Genomic DNA, 22,718 nt, shown 5'->3' with positions numbered 1-22,718 from the left:
ATTCTAGTATACTTTTTCTCTTGTGTCAGTTCCATTCCTGGTTTTTGCTCCAAAATACTGATGAAAATACTCGCCAAAATATAACCATGTGAACTGACCTAAGGGTGTGTTCACACTGTGCGGTTTTGCCCAAATTTTACTACGTTTTGTAAAATCGCAGTAAAAACCTTTTCGGTGAAGTTTTCGGCCGCATGACAAAAAATGCGGCAAAACTGCACCCTGTGAATACACCTTTTAGCAACTCAATTTGTTAGAACCCAGGCTTGGGTGGGGTCTGGCAGGAATTATTTGCACACTTGGAGGTTTTCCCAACAGGTTGCTGTCAGGAACATAGCTAATGAACCAGTCTGTGAAGAGCTGCTTCCTCTGTGTCTGGCTTTTAATCCTTTTTTTTTGTGTTTTATCTAATATGGAAACAGATATGTTGTATTGGTACTATAATCAGGTGAGTATTACACTGAGAAAAAGAAAGATGTTCTTTATGATGTCATATTTTTCAGTAATTTTTGATCTTTTTGAAATAGTACAAATAGGTAGTTATTGAATCATGTTACTTGGGGTGATAATACCATTATTTGATTCCCTTTGCTATGAACTACCATTACGGCTGGGTTTCCACCGCATGTGTTTTTACTATGGTTTTGTGGTCCGGCTATTGGCGGCGCAGTTTTTACAGGTGAAATACTTTGAGTAAAACATGTTATGTTTTATCCATTTGCTGTACAAAACCAAGTTTTAGGCCAGGTTCACACAGTTCACGCTACTCAGGAACTTTTGCACCAAATAACATGCTTAAAAAAAAAATGCATGCTTAATATAGCTCTAATAATTTTGTGCCTTTCTTTCGAAGGGTTAAAAGAAATCTGACTAGATTTATTTTTCCCTAGAGCTTCCATATAGTCCAAGTTGTTTTATACAAGTTGGTTATTTAACTGTGAGGACGTGTATTTATTTTATGCTTTCACGATTTCTCTGTTACGTTTTATACATGTAATTTGATTTAAAGTTCGAGCTGCAGTCCATAGAAAGTCAATGCCTTCTATTTACTTGCAACTATTTCAACAAGGCCAATATCACAGTTGATTTAGTCAGTATTTTTGTATTTGTACTCTTAAGCCAAAACCAAGTGTGGAACCTTTAGGGTATGTTCACACGCTAGCTGTCATTTACGTGTGAAAATACAGACTGTTTTCAAGAGAAAACAGCTGCCTCGTTTCACACGTAAATGCTCCTCCTCGCATTTTGCGAGCCGTCTGAGACGCTCGTAAATCTTGAGCTGTGCTTCATTGAGTTCCATTCCATTTGGAATTTTGAGGCAGATTTTGCTCTGCCTGCATGCAGATTTTCGCTGCGTTTTTCGCCCGCAGCCATCGAGCGCCGTGGGCAAAAAACACTGTGAAATACACTTTCTCTGCCTCCCGTTGATGTCAATGGGAGGTCAGAGGCATAAGCGCCCGAAGATAGGGCATGTCCCTTCTCTTTCTTGCGAGATGGTTTTTCCGCTTGCGGGAAAAAACCACCTTCGCCTCCCATTGAAATCAATGGGAGGCATTTTTGGCGCGTTTTCCGATGCGGTTTCCGCGTAAAAAAACTAGTCAAAAAAACTCAGCGTGAACTCCCCCTTAAAGGGCTTTTCCAGTCCCATAAAATTGATGGCCTATTTGGGATTAACTAGAGCAGAGATCGTAAGTCAGGCCCTCTCGTCCTCGGTGTCTGTCTGACCTCACAAATTCTCTTATGGATAAATGGTCAAAAATGACAAAAGTCTTGTAGAAAGCCTTCCCAGAGGAGTGGAATCTGTTTTTATTGCAAAGGGGGGACCACCTCCATATTAATGCCTAAGGATTTACAATAGGATGTTGTAAAAGCTCCCGTAGGTGGCCCAATCCTTTTGTCCATATAGTGTATATTCCTCCAGGGAATCACGGTAGTGCGCAGCAATAGCACGGCACAGTCCGTTGTGAAGAGAGCAAAATGTAGAGAATTACAGCACTCGCTGATCCTTAAAATCCTTTTATTCCATCATCTTAAAATACAGGCGTAGTAGGTACAAACACAATACATAGTCAACGTCCCCATCACTGCTCTATAAATCCAGAGCAGGAAAGGGTTGTGCCAAGATAGACATTTATTACCTACCCTGTGGATAGGCAATAAATGTCTTATTGCTGGGACCCCCACCGATCACTAACAGTGGTCCCGAGACCCTGTTTCTCCCTATCGCATGATCAGTTGGGGAGGACGTTGAACAGAGCGGCAGTTGAGCAAGTGCAGCACTCCAAAACAAATCTATGGGACTGACAGAAAAAGCCAAGTACATCGGCTGTTTAAATCAACCCCATAGGCATTGAATGTAGTGGGTGCGGTGCAGTGAGAAGGACCTGAGGACTCGGGCCCGTTCTAGTGATTGATCGCGTTCCATCTGTAGGGCCCCCTGTGGTCAGACATTTATAATCTCCCTTTTGGATAGGTGATAAATGTCTCTTGGCACAGCCACTTTAGTCTAAATTAGGCACGGCACACAGGGCCCTGATGCTAGAGCTGAAGAGGAGTGGGTAGAGGTAAGTATTTGGAGGGGTCTGGTCTGGCGACTTAATTTATTAAGATGTCTGAACTAGGGCTGGGCAATTAATCGAAAGAAAAAAAAACTAAACCGAAATACAGCTAAATTAACCGACGTCATCTTGCACATTTTTTATTTTTTTTCAATTAGTTTTTTTTCCCCAGTTTAAACTGTATCTGCATATTCAGGACGCAGATACAGTTGAATCCAATGGGAGCCGTAAGTTCCCTGCTCTAGCATTCACTATGTATTGCCGGACGCGAGGCAGTGACATCATCTGCGAGGGTTCAGCTATGGGGGACTTTATACTGTGTGGAGGTCAGCTATGGGTGCATTATACTATGTGGGGGCTACCTTAGGGGCATTATACTGTGTGGAAGGCAGTTATAGGGGCATTATACTGTGTGGGAAGCACTAAAAGGGCAATATAATGTGTGGGGGCTGTGTCAGGGGATAGATTATATATGGTAGTATACAGCAGGCTCAGGGGATAAATAATAATTCAAACGCCTAGCATCCAAGTAGGGGGTGTAGCATGCAAAAAGGGGTGTGGTCTAAAAAACGGTCAGTAATCGAGGTTACAGGTTCAATTAATCGTGATTTTGATTTAGGTCATAATCGCCCAGCCCTAGTCTGATCCCCTAGGTTCCGAATAAATTTTGGGGGTCTAAATTTGTTTAGATGTCTGTATTAATTTATTGGTCTGGTCTGGAGTCTGAATTTCCACAAAACTAGGGGTGTTGCCATCCGCAGCGCCAAGACGTTAAAAGGGGTAACGCAGCAAACTGTATTAGGCCCCATGCACACGACTGTAGAATTTGTCTGTAATTGTGGACTGTAATTACGGTCCGCATTTATGAACCAATTCACTTCTATTGACCACAGACACTTTCCCGTAGAAAGCCTCCCCAAAAGATAGGACATGTCCTATCTTTTGCTTTTTACAGACAGTGCTCCCATACTTTGTATGGGGGTACAGGCCAAAAATGCGGGAGGCTGTCCGCGGCCGCCAGCAGCCGGTCGTGCCCGTAATTGCGGATTGTGATTACGGGCACGGTTGTGTGCAGGGAGCCTTATCTATACAGAGCAGCTGTATCTTTCGCTGTGACATAAGTCCTTCAGTTTCGCGGACCTGACAGGTCCAGTGTCAGCGGATCTCTGACATGCAGGTTGCACCTGCAATCTATCACATCTAAGTTATGAACTGTGATGGATAACAGGTGGAACCTGCATGTCCGAGACCCGCTTTCACTGAACCCGTCAGTCCTGTGGACCTGATGGGAACAGGATTTTGCTCTAGATACAGCTTCTTTGCATGGAGAGTACAGAACAGCTGTAGCTCAAAAAGTAAAACGAATTTTTAATAAAAATAAATTATAGTTACACCAAAACAATGACTGACCAGTTTTATAAAAAAAAAAAAAAAAATGCCCTTCAAAGGTTTACATAGCTTTTATTTCTGATTAGCCGCTCCGAGCATCTGGCTTCTTGGACTTTTATTTTTAAAAAACAGATCGCGCCCTCTGAGCTTATCTTTCTTAATGCTAACGTCTTGTGCTGCTTACCTGTGAGCCACATGTGGCTCATTTAGTAGCATAGGGCACAGGCAAGTGGCAGAGCACGTAAGCATTTAGTCATGACTTTACCTAAGCAGCTGCACGGAATAGGCAGCGCTCCAGTTTCTGGAGCAGCTACTGAGCTAAAATCACTCTCCTCCAGCATCCTTTCGCCTCCTGGAGACACCAGAGACCCTCCAGGATAATGGTTCACTTAGAAACTAGGAGAGAAGCATCGGGATGTTGTTGCGTATTATCGCGTTCGGAGGACACAGAATTCTCAGGGTCTTAACCCCTTAAGGACGCAGCCTAGTTCGGGCCTTAAGGCTCAGAGCCCATTTTTCAAATCTGACGTGTCCCTTTTATGTGGTAATAACTCTGGAAAGCTTATACCTATACCTTAGTGGTAAAATTTGGTCAATATATTCAGTGTTTATTTCTGAAAAATAGAATTTAGAGAAAATTTAGGAAAATTATTTTCTGAATTTTTATATCTATTTGCTTGTAAGAAAGATGGTTAAACCACACAAAATAGTTACTATTTCACATATCCCATATGTCTACTATATGTTGGCATAATTTTTTGAGCATTCTTTTGTTTTTCTTAGAACATAAGCAGCAATTTCTCATATTTTGAAGAAAATTTCAAGCCTTTTTCTTAGGTTCCAGTTCAGTTCTAAAGTGGCTTTGAGGGGGCTATATATTAGAAACCCCCATAAATCAGTCCCATTTTAAAAACTAGACCCCTCAATGTATTCAAAACAGCAATTAGAAAGTTTCTTAACCCTTTAGGCTTTTCACAAGAATTTATAGCAAAGTTGAGGTGAAATTTACAAATTTCATTTTTTTTGCAGAAAATCCTCTTCATTCCATTTTTTTTTTCAGTAAAACAAGGTTTTACCAAAGAAACACAACTCTGTATTTATTTCGCAGATTTTGGACGTTTTCATAAATATCCCACTTGTGGCCATAGTGTGCTTATAGACTGAAACACCTGCCTCAGAAGCAAAGGAGCACCTAGATATTTTGGAGGCCTCTTTTTTTATTAGATCATATTTTAGGCACCATGTCCAGTTTGAAGAGGTCTTGTGGTGTCAAAACGGTGGAAACCCCCAAAAGTGACCCCATTTGGCAAACTACACCCCTCAAGGAATATAGTGAGCATTTAGACCATACGTTTTTTTTGCTGCATTTTGTGGAATTGGGCTGTAAAATTGAAAATCACAGTTCTGATAAAGGTCCAAATTTTAAATTTTTACAAGGAATACAGGTGAAAAAACACCACAACATTTAAAAAGCAATTTCTCCCGATTATGGCAATACTGCGTATGTGGTCATAAACTGCTGGTTGGACAAACGGCAGCCCTCAGAAAGGCAGGAGCGCTATTTGGCATATAGATTTTGCTGGATTGGTTTCTGGACGCCATGTCGCATTCGCAGAGCTTCTGAGGTACCAGTACAGGGGAGACCCCTTAAAAGTGACACCATTATGGAAACTAAACCCCTTAAGGAAGTCATTGTAGTTTTTTCATTTTTATTTATTTTTTGTTTTTTTAACAGCGTTCACCGTGCGCTATAAATGACATATTCCCTTATTCTGTGTGTCGAGACAATTACAGCGATGCCATGTTTATAGTTTTTTTTTTATGTCAGTACGATAAAATACTTTTTATAAAAAAATCATTTATTTTTTGTGTTGCCTTAGGGCAGATACAGACGGACGTTGCGTTTTTGCGCGCGCAAACAACGCAGCGTTTTGCGCGCGCAAAAAACATTTGACAGCTGCGTGTGTCATCCGTGTATGATGCGCGGCTGCGTGATTTTCGCGCAGCCGCCATCATAGAGATGAGGCTAGTCGACTCCCGTCACTGTCCAAGGTGCTGAAAGAGCTAACTGATCGGCAGTAACTCTTTCAGCACCCTCGACAGTGAATGCCGAACACAGTATACAGCAACCTGTTAAAAAAAAAGAAAAAGTTCGTACTTACCGAGAACTTCCCGGCCGTTGACAATTCAGTTCAAGTGACAGCTGCAGCCAATCAGCGGTCACATGGACTGCCGCGTTATCCAGGGAGGTGGGGCCAGATGTCAAGAGAGGCGCGTCACCAAGGACGCGTCACCAAGGCAACGGCCGGGAAGTTCTCGGTAAGTACGAACCTCTTTTTTTTTTTTTTAACAGGTTACTCGATATGGTGATCGGAATGCACTGTCGAGGGTGCTGAAAGAGTTACTGCCGATCAGTTAACTCTTTCAGCACCATGGACAGTGACTGACGTCGACTAGCCTCATCTCTATTATGGCGGCTGCGCGAAAATCACGCAGCCGCGCATCATACACGGATGACACACGCAGCTGTCAAGTGCCTTTTGCGCACGCAAAACGCTGCGTTTTTTGCGCGCGCAAAAAGCACACGCTCGTGTAAATGAGGCCTAAGAGCCATAACGTTTTTTATTTTTCCATCAAGAAAGCCGTGTTATGGCTTGGTTTTTTGGGTAACTAACTGTAGTTTCCATTTTTAGGTACATGCAACATTTTGATCTCATTTTATTCAATATAAATTGTGATTCTGGTATGGTTTATTATTTTCGTTTATGGTGTTCACCGCGCGGGATAATTAACCCCTTAATGACCAGCCTATTTTAAACCTTAGTGACCAAGCCGGGTTTTTACGTTTTTCCATCGTCTCATTCCAAGAGCTATAACCTTTTTGTTTTTGCGTCGACCTAGCTGTATAAGGTCTTGTTTTTTTGCGGGACAAGTTGTATTTTTTAATAGCACCATTTTGGGGGAAATATTATTTATTGATTAGCTTTTATTAACTTTTTTTTGGGGGGGGAATAGAAAAAAATTTCGCCACTCTTTTTCGCGTCTTAAATCAATGCCGTTTACCGTGTGATATAAATAACATAATAACTTTATTCAGTGGGTTGTTCCGATTGCAACGATATAAAATTTGTATAGTTTTTGTATGTTTTACTACTTTTACACAGTAAAAACGCTTTTTTTTAAAATATTTATTTTTGTGTCTCCATATTTGAAGAGCCGTAACGTTTTTATTTTTTCGCCGATGCGGTTGTATGAGGGCTTTTTTTTTGCGGGAAGACTTGTAGTTTTTATCGTTACCATTTGGAGTAGATGCGACATTTTGATCACTTTTTATCACATATTTTTTTAAAGTCAGGATTCACAGAAAACAGCAATTTTTCCATAGTTTTTATTACATTTTTTACGGCGTTCACCGTGCGGGTTAAATAATGTAATAGATTTATAGTCGGGGTCGTTACGGATGCGGCGATACCAAATATGTGTAACTTTTTTATTTTATTTTGGTTTTTTAATAGTAAAGCATTTTGTAAGGGGAAAAGGTGCGTTTTTCATTTTTTTTTTTCACATTTTTTTTAAAATTAACTTTATTCAACTTTTTTTGTAACTTTTTTACTAGTCCCACTAGGGGACTTTAATATGCGATTCTCTGATCGCTATTATAATACACTGCAATACTTTTGTATTGCAGTGTATTGCTGCCTGTCCGTTTAAAACGGACAGACATCTGCTAGATCATGCCTCCGGCATGATCTAGCAGGCATTCGCTCCAGGCAGACCTGGGGGCCTTTATTAGGCCCCCGGCTGCCATTGGAGACACAGACACTCGGTGATCGTATCGCCGGGTGTCAGTTGTATGAGAGGGAGCTCCCTCCCTCTCTCCAAAACCACTCAGATGCGGTGCACGCTATTGTGCACCGCATCTGAAGGGTTAAACGGGTGAGATCGATACTTATATCGATCTCACACGGCAGAGCAGGGACGCTCCCAACCCTCAGCTGCCTCTAGCAGCTGAGAGTAGGGAGATTTGACGGCTCCCTGCTCTGTTTACTTTATCCTGATGCAGCGCCGTAAAAAGGCATATGCATCAGAATAAAGCCCGTTAGTGACCGCCGTTAAAAGGCGTATTGGCGGTCACTAACAGGTTAACAAAATACTTTTGTAGTTCAGGCCATTATGGATGTGGCGATACCAATTATGTATAGTTTGTTTTAATAATAAAGGACTGATCAGGGAAAAAGGGGGATTTTTACTTTTATGACTTTAAAACTATTATTTTTACACCCTTTTTTTTTTTTTTTTTTTTTTTTTACTTTTTTTATTTTGTCCCACTAGTGGACCTAAAGGCAGGAGACCCTGATCACAATTACAAGTTACACACTGACTGCAAGCATAGTGGGTCCTGCCTTTTTTAGGACCCACGAGGCTTGCGTAGATGGCATAACCGGAGGCCTAACAATGGCCTCCGGTTGCCATAGTAACCATCATCACCCGCGATAATGTCGCGGGACATCAATGGTGCTTTAACCCTTAAGAAGCCGCGATCGTGGCTTCTAAGGGGTTAATCGGCAGAGACAACATGATAGGTCCCAGGGAAAGGAGCTGCGGCGGAAGGGCGGTTATTCCCATGACCTACTTTTAGGTCACGGTTCGCGAGCGCTCTACTTAGCGTGACCTACTAGCAGGACCTGGAGTGGGAAAGGGTTAAAGGAACACTGTGCATTGAACGATTAACCCGTTAGTGATCGGCCCATTGTCTTTTTACGTCGGTCACTAACGGGCCTTATTCCGATGCCATAGACTTTTTACGTCGCGGCATCGGAATAAGTAAACAGAGCAGGGAGCTGTCAAATCTCCCTGCTCTCGGCTGCCAGAGGCAGCTGAGGGCTGGGAGCATCCCTGCTCTGCCGGGTGAGATCGATATTAGTATCGATCTCACCCGTTTAACCCCTCAGATGCGGTGCTCAATAGCGAGCACCGCATCTGAGTTGTTTTGGAGAGAGGGAGGGAGCTTCCTCTCCCACCGACACCCGGCGATACGATCGCCGAGTGTCTGTGTCTCCCACGGCAGCCGGGGGCCTAATAAAGGCCCCCAGGTCTGCCTGTGGTGAATGCCTGCTAGATCATGCCGCAGGCATGACCTAGCAGATGCCTGTCCGTTTTAAACGGACAGGCAGTAATACACTGCAATACAAAAGTATTGCAGTGTATTATAAATGCGATCGCAGAATCGCATATTATAGTCCCCTAGTGGGACTAGTAAAAAAGTGAAAAAAAAGTTTAATAAAGTTAATTAAAAAAAAAATGAAAAACCCAGCTTTCCCCCTTACAAATTGTTTTACTATTAAAAAAACAAAATAAAGTTAAAAAGTTACACATATTTGGTATCGCCGCGTACGTAATGACCCCGACTATAAATCTATTACATTATTTAACCCGCACGGTGAACGCCGTAAAAAAATTTTTATAAAAAATTATGGAAAAATTGCTGTTTTCTGTGAATCCTGACTTAAAAAAAATGTGATAAAAAGCGATCAAAAAGTCGCATCTACTCCAAAATGGTACTAATAAAAACTACAAGTCTTCCCGCAAAAAAAAGCCCTCATACAACCGCATCGGCGAAAAAATAAAAGCGTTACGGCTATTCAAATATGGAGACACAAAAACAAATAATTTTGAAAACAAAGCGTTTTTACTGTGTAAAAGTAGTAAAACATACAAAAACTATACAAATTTGGTATCGTTGCAATCGGAACAACCCACTGAATAAAGTTATTGTGTTATTTATATCACACGGTAAACGGCGTAGATGACGCGAAAGAGTGGCGAAATTTCAGGTTTTTTTCTATTTCCCCCCCCCAAATAAAAGTTAATAAAAGTTAATCAATAAATAATATGTCCCCCAAAATGGTGCTATTAAAAAGTACAACTTGTCCCGCAAAAAACAAGACCTTATACAGCTATGTCGACGCAAAGATAAAAAGGTTATAGCTCTTGGAATGCAACGATGGAAAAACTTAAAAAATGGCTTGGTCATTAAGGTCTAAAATAGGCTGGTCATTAAGGGGTTAACACAGCATGAAGCGGACGGACTTGTGGGTAGTTGGAGTTGTGCCACTGACTCCCCTGCATGTTTCTTTATCCAAACTGAATATTCTCAAAGTGCTCCTGCCCTTCATTTTAGCTCCTAAGCCTAATAATGTAGGAGCAAAATAAAAAATTTTGATCGACAAATTAGAAATCAACATTATTACATGTAAAATAAAGCGTTTACGCTAGACTGTGGACTGACTGAAGCAGGAGACCATAGGCCAAGTAAGTTTTCATTTTTCAGGCTATAGAGCTCTGAGATGACTTCTAATAATAATAATTTCTAGTAGATATTGCAGAAGCTCTTTTTAAAGCGTAAAGGAGAGATCCCTTTTAACAATTGATATGAAACTTTATAAAAAAAAAGGTCTGCAGCATCTGCGGTGTATAATATGATGTACTGCAGTAGCTAAAGTATGAATTATGAACTTCTGTAGAAGCTGAGGTGTGTATTATAATGTGCTGCAGCAACTGAGGTAAGGCTGGACGATTAACCCCTTCACGACTGCCATATGGCTATATACGTACCAACTGTCGATGCTCCGTGCAGTTGTCACGTTTATAAACGTTGGCAGCCTGGAACGGGGTTTAACCCCTTCCCCCTGCTGGCATTCTGGGCCCTAATGTCCAAGCCATTTTTTAGATTTTTCCATTGTCACATTCGAAGAGCTGTAACTTTTTTATTTTTGCGTCGGCATAGCTGTATAAGGTCTTGTTTTTTGCGGGACGACTTGCAGTTTTTATTGGTACCATTTGAGAGTAGATGCGACTTTTTGATCACTTTTTATCACATTTTTTTTAAGTCAGGATTAACAGAAAACAGCAATTTTTCCATTGTTTTTTATTTTATTTTTTACGGCGTTCACAGTGCGGGTTAAATAATGTAACAGCTTTATAGTCGGGGTCGTTACGGACGCGGCGATACCAAATATGTGTAACTTTTTCGCTTTATTGTAGTTTTTTTAATAGTAAAGCATTTTGTAAGGGGAAAAGCTGGGTTTTTCATTTTTTTTTTTCACTTTTTTTTTTTTTATTAACTTTATTAAACTTTTTTTTCTTTTTTACTAGTCCCACTAGGGGACTTCCCTATCCTCCGATCGCTATTATAATACACTGCAATACTTTTGTATTGCAGTGTATTACTGCCTGTCCGTTTAAAACGGACAGGCATCTGCTAGGTCATGCCTGCGGCATGATCTAGCAGGCATTCGCTGCAGGCAGACCTGGGGGTCTTTATTAGACCCCCGGCTGCCATAGAAGACACAGACACTCGGCGATTTTATCGCCGGGTGTCAGTGAGATGAGAGGGAGCTCCCTCCCTCTCTCCAAAACCATTCAGATGCGGTGCTCGCTATTGTGCACCGCATCTGAAGGGTTAAACAGGTGAGATCGATACTAATATCGATCTCACCCGGCAGAGCAGGGACGCCCCCAGCCCTCAGCTGCTTCTGGCAGCTGAGAGCAGGGAGATTTCACGGCTCCCTGCTCTGTTTACTTTATTCTACAGCAGCGACGTAGTTTGGCGGCGCTCTAGAATAAAGCCCACTAATGACCGCCGTAAAAAGACGTATCGGCGGTCATTAAGGGTATGTTCACACGCTGAGAGGCAGTTACGTGTGAAAAGACAGGCTGTTAACAGCTGCCTCGTTTCACACGTAAAAGCTCCTCCTCGTAATTTACGAGGCATCTGAGACGCTCGTAAACCTTGAGCCGTGCTTCATTGATTTCAATGAAGAACGGCTCAAATTACGTGGCAAAGAAGTGCCCTGCACTTCTTTGCCGAGGCAGTAAATTTACGGGTCGTCGTTTGACAGCTGTCAAACGACGACTCGTAAATAACAGGTCGTCTGCACAGTACGTCGGCAAACCCATTCAAATGAATGGGCAGATGTTTGCCGACGTATTGTAGCCATATTTTCAGACGTAAAACGAGGCATAATACGCCTCGTATACGTCTGAAATTTGGCCGTGTGAACATACCCTTAGGGGTTAATGAGTTCAGTGCTGCTTCATTGTGAGCAGCGCTGCACTCTGGTGTCTGCCGGAATACATCCCCCCACTGTAGATAGTGCCACATGCATTCCCAGTAAAACCTTGTGTAGCTAGCGCCACCTAAGCTCCCTCTAGAGGGAACCCCCGACGTCTCAACATCCCCGCTGTAAATAGTGCCACCCCCCCACTGCACATAGCAACCCCCGCTTTAGATACGATCGAACCCACCTTCCATCTGTGGTGCCACCTAAACTCCCACTAGTATGGGATTCCCAGTGTCAGGTCGCTCTGTGCCGGGGATTCAGCTTCTAGAGTGCCCTGATGTCACTGTCTGCTGTCAGAGGCTCTCGCTAGGAATCCCCGACACTCTGACCGAGGATTCTGCTATTGGAGAAGCCCCTGGTGTCACTATCCATATATGCACAGTGACATCAGGGGCTACTCCTGGTGCAGAATCCCCGGCCACAGTGCTGCTGACACTCAGGCAGGGGATTTTGCTGTTAGAGTTGGCCCCTGATGTCATTGTTCATACATGGAAAAATATATCAGGGGCTCCCTCTAGGAGCGGAGTCCATGGCCAGAGGGATTCCGCTCCTACAGGGAGCTACAGTTGTGCTATCTACAGGAAGGGGGTGCCATTTAGGGGGGGGGTGCTGCTATCTACGAGGAAAGAGGCGCTATCTACGAGGGAAGTGGCGCTTTGCAGGGGGTGACGTGCGGTCTACAGGGGGGTGTTATATACAGGGGGTGTGGCGCTATCTACATGGGCACTCTGGCATTATATGGGCAGTACCTAATGGGAACACTGGCGATTACATGGACACTGTGTGGGGCACTATCTACAGTGGGAACTGTGGCACTATGTGGGCACTATCTACAGTGGGCAATGTGGCACTATCTACAGTGGTATTGCATCACTATCTACTTGGTCACTGTGGTGGTTTCAGGTGGCTGGGACAAAAAACCCTAACAAATAAAATTAATCTATTTTTTTTTTTTTTTAAAGTCCATGACAAACGTATGGCACAGGGCGGTGAAAAACAGACAGCCGGGAAATGGATTCAAGTTTTGAGACACATTAATGCAAAACAGCCATGAAAAACCAACAGTTGATCTGTTTTTAACTGCCCTTTTTTTTTTTTTTTTTTCACGTCGCGGGAATATAGCCCTATAGCCTCCTCTACTCTCCGCTCACAGCGATCCAGGGTGATGGAGAGAGAAGACGACTAATTGTTACAGAGCCGTACTGTGTGTGTGTGTGTGGCCAAAATATATTAGACTGAAATTTGTAATGGGTATGTCAACTGATACCTGCCCTCCAGTGATTTATCCAGTTTCCAAATCCTAGGTGATGGATATTTTATTTATATATATATATATATATATATATATATATATATATATATATAATCTCTCTCTCTCTGAGAGAAGAGATGACACACGAGACCATGCTTGTATGCTCAAAATCCCTCTCTGCGGTTTATTGCCAAACTCAGTTACAATAATTTTCAGAAGGGGTGTAGGCTTGAGGTTAACCAATCAGAGGCAATGTGACACTGTTTCAAATTCAGCCAATTACAGACACCCAATACATTCTAGATAAATCATTATAATTCTTCACACATCAGAATTTGCAGGTGCCTTATCTCTCTCTTGGCAAGAATATTTTTGTAAGATGGGGGAGACACACTCATGCATATTTGTCCTCCTCCCATATCACTTCCTGCTCCTTCCTTCCATGCCTCGTATGGGAACCAAGGTCAAAGATGGCACAGCTTAGAAACATGAAAACTTGTCTTAAAGGAGTAATGACTTTCTTATTCATTACAAAAGAAACAAGATGAAGACTCCAGACAAGATGGCCGCTGCACAAAATTAAATCATTTAAACATTATTTTAATCACTTTCACAATATTCAAAGCGATTCCAAAAATATTATCGTTTAAAGAAGTGCTTCTCCGAAATAGATAATTTGACCTGGACACAGGGGCATACATGACCCTTGGTCATGAAAGGGTTAATCAAGTTAATTCACCACTTGGGCGCCTGACTAGTCTGTTTTTGGGCAAAATCGTTAAATTGTTTTTTATTAGGCAGAGGGAGACGCGCCACCGCGTATGTTGTGATGTTGCCGGGAGTGCGTAGAGGTAGTCGTTCAGAAGTCCTCATAACCTGGTGGGGTTCTCCAGATTGTGTGTGTGTGTGTAAATATATATATATATATATATATATATATATATATATATATATAAAAAGCAGTAAATGGGCAGCACTCACAAAGGCTTTTGGGGTCAATAAAGCACCCTTTTTTTTTTTTCACTATAAGCCTTTGTGAGTGCTGCCTATTTACTGCTTTTTGTCTAGAGGGACAGTGGTCAGTTCCTTAATGCCCATACACACCAACGTGCTTTTGCGGCCGCAATTCCCCCGAAAATCCACGGGAGAATTGCGGCCCCATTCATTCCTATGGGGCCATGCACACGACCGTGGTTTTCACGGTCCGTGCATGGCTCCGCAATCCCGGACCGCAGAAAGAACGGGCTCATTGAGAATAATGGCCGCGGCCAAGTGCACAGCCTGCGATTTGCGGACGCGGAAATCACGGCCGTGCACATGAGGCCTAAGGCTTGCACCCTCTTTAATTGGGGGGGGATTCACACGAGCGTGTATTCGGTCCGTGCGGGCCGCGTGGTTTTCACGCGGCACGCATGGACCAATACAAGTCTATGGGGCAGTACAGACAGTCCGTGCTTTTTGCGCAGCGTTTGTCTGCTGCGCAAAAAGCGCGACAGGTTCAATAACTCTGCGTATTTCGTGCATCACGCACCCATTGAAGTCAATGGGTGCGTGAAAACCACGCAGGTTGCACGGAAGCACTTCCGTGCGAACCGACTGAAACAGCGCACCAGCTGTCAAAAGGATGAATGTAAACAGAAAAGCACCACGTGCTTTTCTGTTTCCGAACATCCAAACGGAGTATCTTTGCGATGAGCGAAGCCGGACAAGCGAACCGAACTTCACCGGGTTCGGCCGAACTCGTTTTGGCCGAACCCGGCAAAAAAATTATCGGTACGCGACGTCAGGAGATAGTCACTGTCCATGGTGCTGAAAGAGTTAAACTGTTTCAGCACCATGGACAGTGACTTCTGATCCCAATATACATGAACCTGTAGAAAAAAAACAAAGTTCTGACTTACCGATAACTCCCGGCTTCTTCCTCCAGTCTGACCTCCCGGGATGACAATTCAGTCCAAGTGACAGCTCCAGCCAATCACAGGCCAAGCACAGGCTGCAGCGGTCACATGGACTGGCGCGTCATCCAGGGGGGTGGGGCCCGATGTCGAGAGGCGCGTCACCAAGGACGCGTCACCAAGGCAACGGCCAGGAAGTTCTCGGTAAGTACGAACTTTTTCATTTTTTTCCAACAGGTTTTTCGATATTGTGTTCGGCATTCACTGTCGAGGGTGCTGAAAGAATTAGCTCTTTCAGCACCTTGGACAGTGACGGGCGTCGACTAGCCTCATCTCTATGATGGTGGCTGCGCGAAAATCACGCAGCCGCGCATCAGACACGGATGACACACGCAGCTGTCAAATGGTTTTTGCGCGCGCATAACGCAACGTCCGTCTGTATCTCCCCTTAAGCCTATATATTGGACTATCCAGTTATTTTGAAAAGCTCTTTACAGTTTCCGCTGGCCTGAGTGCCGCCACATTGCAGCGGCTTTCAGGTACGTGTCCCCACTTCACTCGGATCATTTGCCCGGATAACGTTCAGAGGTCAAATGGGGTGGCAGGACAGGAGATAACGTTAAACTGCTACGCCAGGGCTGGACAGATGACTATTAGGCGCACAAAGATAGTACATGTCGTGCGTTTTACGCAACGCACTTTCTCTGCGCAAAATTGAAAATATGAAAAGCACACGCGTCGCATGGACGTATATCACGCTCGTGTAAATGATGCCTTAAGGAGGAAGCTTTATTATAATGCTGCATTTATGTAAAATGATAGGGTTCAATAAAGTAATATAAACATTTTGTGGATAATCAATATATAAATTTAGGAGTTAATGTGAATTCTATTTTTTTATGTAAAAGAATGGAGTCCAATAAAGTAATATACACGTGTACTTTATTGAATCCCATTCTTTTACATAATGCAATTGCATTCATGTTAAATCCTTAGTAATATTTACTGATTATCCACAGAATGTTTATATTACTTACTATATTGGACCCCATCATTTTCCATGAATACAGCATGCACAGCAATTCCTAAAAGCATGTGTCATGTCAACTATTAAATGGTGCCATACTTTTACAGAAAAAGTGAATCTGTCAGTTTTGATGCCTTAAAACTGCTGACCGCACTATATAAAGGACCGCGAAAGCCATGTAAACATACCTGGTGTGATCCTAATTGGACGCTAGAGCCATCACTAAGAGGGTAGGGTCTGGGGAACGTTCAGTGAAGAGAACCCAGAGCACTGCACATGAATGGGCTGCCTCTGTGGCACTTCACGGCGCCAGAGATATTAAAATAAAATTCTTGATCATGTAGCGTGCGTGACCATCACCCCAGTTATAGTTACATTGCTATCACTGCCCTCTATATAGCACTGTCCGCAGTTTAGAGGTGTCACAAACTCTGACCGATCCCCTTTAATGTGGCTGCATCAGGCTCTGATGCACCATGCACAGTACAGTGACCTGGTGCCGGGATAAGGAGTCTAATATATTCCGTTCGGGTTTCCTACTCTTGCTACCTTCTGTTATGGCAGTTTCATTGCTGTAGTTAACCCTTTCAGGACCGAGCTCATTTTGAACTTCAGGACCAGCCCCATTTTTTTTCAAATCTGACGTGTCATTTTATGTGGTAACTCTGGAATCCGTTTGCCTATTCAAGCGATTCTATTGTACTTTATGTAAGTGGAAACCTTTGGTCAATAAATTCATTGCTTATTTGTCAAAAACACCATTTAAAGAAAATTTGCAAAAATTATGATTTTTCTCATTTTAAATGTATCTGCTTGTAAAACAGATGGTAACTATTTTGTGTGGTATTGAACATTATTTTATTTTTCTAGGATGTTACAAGGCTTCCAACTGTAGCAGCAATTTCTCACATTTTCAAGAATATTTCAAAAGGCTATTTTTCAAGGACAAGTTCAGTTCTGAAGTGGCTTTGAGGGCCTTATGTACTAGATAGACACCATAAATCACCCCATTTTAAAAACTGCACCCCTCAAAGTTTTCAAAACCGCATTCAGAAAGTTTCTTAACTCCTTAGGCATTTCACAGGAATTAAAGCAAAGTAGAGGGGAAATGTACAAATTATTTTTTTTTGCTGAAATTCATGTGTAATTCAGTTTTTTTTTTTTGTTTTTTTTCTGTTTTACCAGAGAAACGCAATTCAATATTTATTGCCCATATTCTGCAGTTTTTAGAAATATCCCAATAGTCCTAATAGACTGAAGCACCAGCCTAAGAAGCAAAGGAGCACCTAGTGGATATATATTTTAGGCACCATGTCAGGTTTGAAGAGGTCTTGAGTTGCCAAAACAGTGGAAACTCCCCAACTGTGACACGGATTTGTAAACTACACACCTCAAGGAATTTATCTAGGTGTATAGTTGGAATCTTGACCCCACAGGTGTTTTGCTATGTTTATTGAAGTTTGTCTGTGAAAGTAAACATCCAATTTTTTTTTTTCAGAAAGAATATAGTTTTTTTTTAAATTAATTAAGGAATAAAGAATAAAAAGCACCCCAAAACATGTAAAGCTCCTTCTCCCGATAACGGCAATACCCAATATGTGGTAATAAACTGCTGTTTGGACCCACGGCAGAACTCAGAAGGAAAGGAGCGCCATTTGGCTTTTGGAGCGCAGATTTTTCTGTATTGGTTTTCAGTGCCATGTCGTGTTTGCAACGCCCTGGAGGGGCGTTCTATTGCAGTATAATGTAATTTTCCAGGCTCCTGTAACAGCGCGATCGCTGTTCCTGTCCGTTAGTCCCGGGTGTCCGCTATAATACACAGCTGAAACCTGCAGAATATGGAGCGTTCTCAACGCATGAACCCGCTCCATATATAACCCCCCGCACCATCACATGCTATTAAGTCGCGGTGCGTGAAGGGGTTACTGCGCAGCAGATGGTGCAAAGTGAACATTTGAATTTTCCACTGATATGCCATTTTAATGCACAATATTTTGTGCCCAGTTTGTGCCACGGTAGACAAATACCTCATACAATGTTGAGCGGGTTCTCACGGGTATAAAATGTCATATATGTGGATGTAAGCTGGTGTTTGTGCACGCTGTAGGGCTCAGAAGAAAGGGAGTGCCATTTGGCTTTTGGAGCGCCCATTTTGCTTGCTAATAGTTCTGTTTGGGGTTTTGCTGGTATTTCAGTTTTATAATGTGGGGGCGTATGTAAGCTGGGCAGAGTACATCAGTGTACAATAAGAGGGTATAATAATGTGGTAAATAATAATTCATGTGTGGCCAGTGTCGCACTGATAAATGGTGCCCAATCTTATCCGCTTTTGGAACGCTCTGCACAATTTCTGTCGCTATATTCTGAGCGCCAGAACTTTTATTTTTTTACCACCGGAGCTGCGAGGGCTTATTTGTTCCGTTACAATCTGTAGTTTTCATTGGTACAATTTTAGGACACATATGATTTTTTATTTTTTTTAGTGTTTACCTTGCGCTATAAATGACATTCTACTTTATTCTGCGGGTCGATACGATTACGGCGATACCATATGTATATAGTTTTATTTTTTTTATTTTTTGTGGTGTTTGCACAATAAAATCACTTTTCGATAAAAATTGATTTTCTTTTTTTTTGTGTCACCATATTCTGAGAGCCATAACTTTTTTATTTTTCAGTCAAAAAGCGGTGTAAGGGCTTGTTTTTTGCGGGACGGGCTGTAGTTTTTATTGGTACTATTTTGGGGTACTTGCGACTTTTTGATCACTTTTTATTCTATATATTTTTGATTCTGGCATTGTTTTTTTCATTTATTTTTTTTGCGGTGTTCACCGTGCAGGAAAAATAATATTATAGTTTTATGGTTTGGGTCGTTACGAACGCGGTGATACCAAATATGTGTACTTTTTTTTAAAGTTTTCATTTTTTTCCTATAATTTAAAAAGACCTCTTATAAGAAAAAAAGTATTTTTTGTTTTTGTTACTTATAACTATTTTTACACTTTTATAAAACATTATTTATTTATTTTTTTTTTACTTATTTTACTTGAAGACCTGCAGCACTGATAGCTGCTATAATACATTACACTACCTAGGTAGTGTAATGTGTTTATAAACGGTCAGTGTGACGCTAGAGTCACACTGACGGCAAGCCTATGAGGACCGGCCTCCGGCTGTTCCTCATATGCTGCCGTGTATGGCAGACTCGGAGGCCATTGCATGGCCTCCGGTTTTGCCATGCAACGGACTGCAGCACCCGCAATCTGTCCCCAGGAAAGTTTGTTGTAGCAACAAACTTTGCAATTTGTTGCTACAACAAACTTTCCCTGCGAACACGTGATCGGGATCTGAACCAATCAGGTCCCGATCATGTCTCCCGGACCAGAGGCAGGGGTTAACAGTGCGATCCGGGTGTCAACGCTACTCTGAGACACCCGGATGGCGCTTTTAACACCCACTATGAATTCACGTTGGCGCTGCACAGAGCCCAGCAAGCGCCAACGTGAATTTACTGTGGGCGGTCGGGAAGCGGTTAATCATAGAGTGAAAATTGTCCTGTCTCCCAAGATTTGCAAAATGTCCAGAAAAAGCTGGCAGCGAAATGGTTAAACAATGTCAAATTCTGATTTATACAATTGAAAGTTGTTTTTGTTTTCGTGTTTTGTTCTTTTTCACTTTAACCATTGTGGGCTTAAAGCTTAGTTAGAAGTGTTAATTTTTTACATCAACCATGACTGTTTTTGCCTTTTTAGGTTCAAATCAACTCCATCAAGTGGGAAATGAATACCCATGAAAATCAAAATACGTCGGACCTTAACATAAAAATGTTAATTGGCACTGTAACATTTTGCAATAAAGATGGAGGAGAAATCAACCAGACAACGTATTTTTCCATGTGTGATGTGTGCGAAGGTAATTTAATTCTCATAAATTTCTAGTATATGGGCAGGTGCATAAATTATAATCTGTTTATAAATCTAGTCATATGTTTTTGTTTTTTTTAATTTAAACACTTTTATGACATTTTAATGAAACGCTTCATCTGATAGACCCATTTGTATATATGCATTATGTATTTAGTTGTTTGTTTTGTTTTTTCAATTTCTGCTTTAGGATACATCCCTTACAAAGGAGACTGGGTACAAGCAGAGTATTTCATCCATCCATCTTCATGGAACAGTGAAGCAATTTCAGTAAAGCCTCTGAGATGTAAACGAGTAGACCAGGTATGCCAGGATCTATCCTGAGACCTCTGTAAACTAGTGCACATATATTAGTGTGTCCTTCTAAACCACTCATGTAAGGCCATGTTCAGATGTGGCAGACTTTTTGAGGATTTTTGGTGCGGATACACATGTGAGGTTTGCATGCATGATATGTCCCATTTTTACAAGAAGAGTGTGGTATACAATAATTTACTAAGTAAGGCTGGGTTCACACAGAGTTTTTTGCAGGAGGAAAATCTGCCTCAAAATTCCGTTTGGAATTTTGAGGCAGATTTTCCTCTACCTGCACGCCGATTTTCGCTGCGTTTTTCGCCCGCGGCCATTGAGCGCCGCGGGCATAAAACGCAGCGAAATACGCTTTCTCTGCCTCTCATTGATGTGAATGGGAGGTCAGAGGCGTAAACGCCCGAAGATAGGACATGTCCCTTCTTTTTCCCGCGAGCCGGTTTTTCCACTCGTGGCAAAAAAACGCCTCTGCCTCCCATTGAAATCAATGGGAGGCATTTTCGGACGTTTTTTGGTGCGTTGTGGAGAGAAGTGTATGACGCTGACCAATCAGTGACCAATCGGCGTCATACACTTCTCTCCATTCATTTACACAGCACATAGGGATATAGCTATATCGCTATGTGCAGCCACATACACTAACATTACTGCAGTGTCCTGACAATGAATATACATTACCTCCAGCCAGGACGTGACGTGTATTTATTCTCCTGACCACTTCTGTAGCGTCTGTGTGATCTACAGCACAGCACAACGAGATCTCGCTGTGAATGACACCTTACAGCGTAATCTCGCGAGACTACGCCTGCTGTGCTGTAAATCAGAGACGCTACAGAAGTGGTCAGGATTCTGCATACACATCACGCCCTGGCTGGAGGTAATGTATATTCATTATCAGGACATTGCAGTAATGTTAGTGTTTGTGTATGAGGCTGCACATAGCGATGTAGCTATATCACTATCTGCTGTGTAAATGGAGAGAAGTGTATGATGCTGATTGGTCAGCGTCATGCACTTCTCTCCATTCATTTACACAGCACATAGTGATCTTACTAGATTACTATGTGCAGCCGCATACACACACATTAACGTTACTCAAGTGTCCTGAGAGTTAATAGACTTCACTACCAGCCGGGACGTGATGTCTATTCAGAACACTTCAGCAACGTTAGTGTGTGTGTATGTGGCTGCACATAGTGATGTAATAAGATTACTATATGCTGTGTAAATGAATGGAGAGAAGTGTATGACGCTGATTGGTCAGCGTCATACACTTCTCTCCACAACGCCCACTTGGTCATATAGTAAAACACGCCCAGTTGTCCATTAAGAAAGTCATTAGTATAAAGCTAATATAGGTCATAACTCCGTCAAAAATGATAGTTTTTCTAAATAAAAAACACTGCTGTAATCTACATTACAGCGCCGATCACATCATGTACAATATAGGGCACTTATAATGTGGTGACAGAGCCTCTTTAAGAAGAATACATGTAGTATGCAAAATGATGTTGTTAATGTTTTTTTTCTCTTGGTTATCCAGGTGAAAATATCTGCTTTCTATGGGATTAGTGGTGTAATTGATGACAGCATATTCTTCACAGTGGATGCCGTAAGAATTTCAGAAGGCTACAAACCTCAACGAAATGACCTGGTTAATGCAGTAGTAGTAGAAAGTAACCAGTCCTGTTATGTTTGGAGAGCACTTTGCATAGCACCAACTAACAGAAATGGGTAAAGGATATTCTTGTTCAACAGGCTTTAGACACATATGTTTAGCTGGATTTACACTACACACAGCAAATATGAATATTATTAGTAATTTACAGTTTAATCGCAGCAAAATATGTCTGTGGAGATTTAGGAAATATGTTCATTATTAGAACTGCCCAAGTAAAATTTCCCCAAGTTCAGTCATTGCCAGCCAATTAGACCATTCCAAGACCTAGTTGGACCATTATTTTAATATGATGGGCATAGTTCTCCCTATAAAATTGCTCCCATCGTAGAAAATATAGTGTGTTATGAACCTTATTATCACCATATAGCTTTGATGTTTTTACATTCTTTTACACAGTCATAACTTTTGAACTACTTTGGATAACGCAACCATTTTTTATTTTTTTTTTATTTTTTTTTTAATCTAACCTACTATTCCTGCCTCCCTATTCTATCACTAAGGGGCACAGGGAATACAAAGTATATACTTGTAACTTCTACTATATACACAATTTGTCTGCAATGT

At 41.9% G+C, this 22,718-nt stretch overlaps 1 protein-coding gene across 2 annotated transcripts in view; it reads left to right on the top strand.

Moving 5' to 3' along the window:
* The window catches only part of MOV10L1 (Mov10 like RNA helicase 1), a 117,102-nt gene that overhangs the window by 9,339 nt on the left and 85,045 nt on the right, over positions 1 to 22,718 (top strand). For both annotated transcript variants that reach the window (XM_075857203.1, XM_075857204.1), the window contains exons 3-5: positions 19,994 to 20,153; positions 20,355 to 20,467; positions 22,017 to 22,207. In XM_075857203.1, coding sequence (XP_075713318.1) covers positions 19,994 to 20,153; positions 20,355 to 20,467; positions 22,017 to 22,207 — 464 coding nt within the window. The remainder of the gene's footprint in view (positions 1 to 19,993; positions 20,154 to 20,354; positions 20,468 to 22,016; positions 22,208 to 22,718) is intronic.

This window comes from Rhinoderma darwinii, chromosome 3, assembly GCF_050947455.1.
Source record: "Rhinoderma darwinii isolate aRhiDar2 chromosome 3, aRhiDar2.hap1, whole genome shotgun sequence".
Taxonomy (NCBI): domain Eukaryota; kingdom Metazoa; phylum Chordata; class Amphibia; order Anura; family Rhinodermatidae; genus Rhinoderma; species Rhinoderma darwinii.
This window is presented reverse-complemented; position numbering and strand designations above follow the sequence as displayed.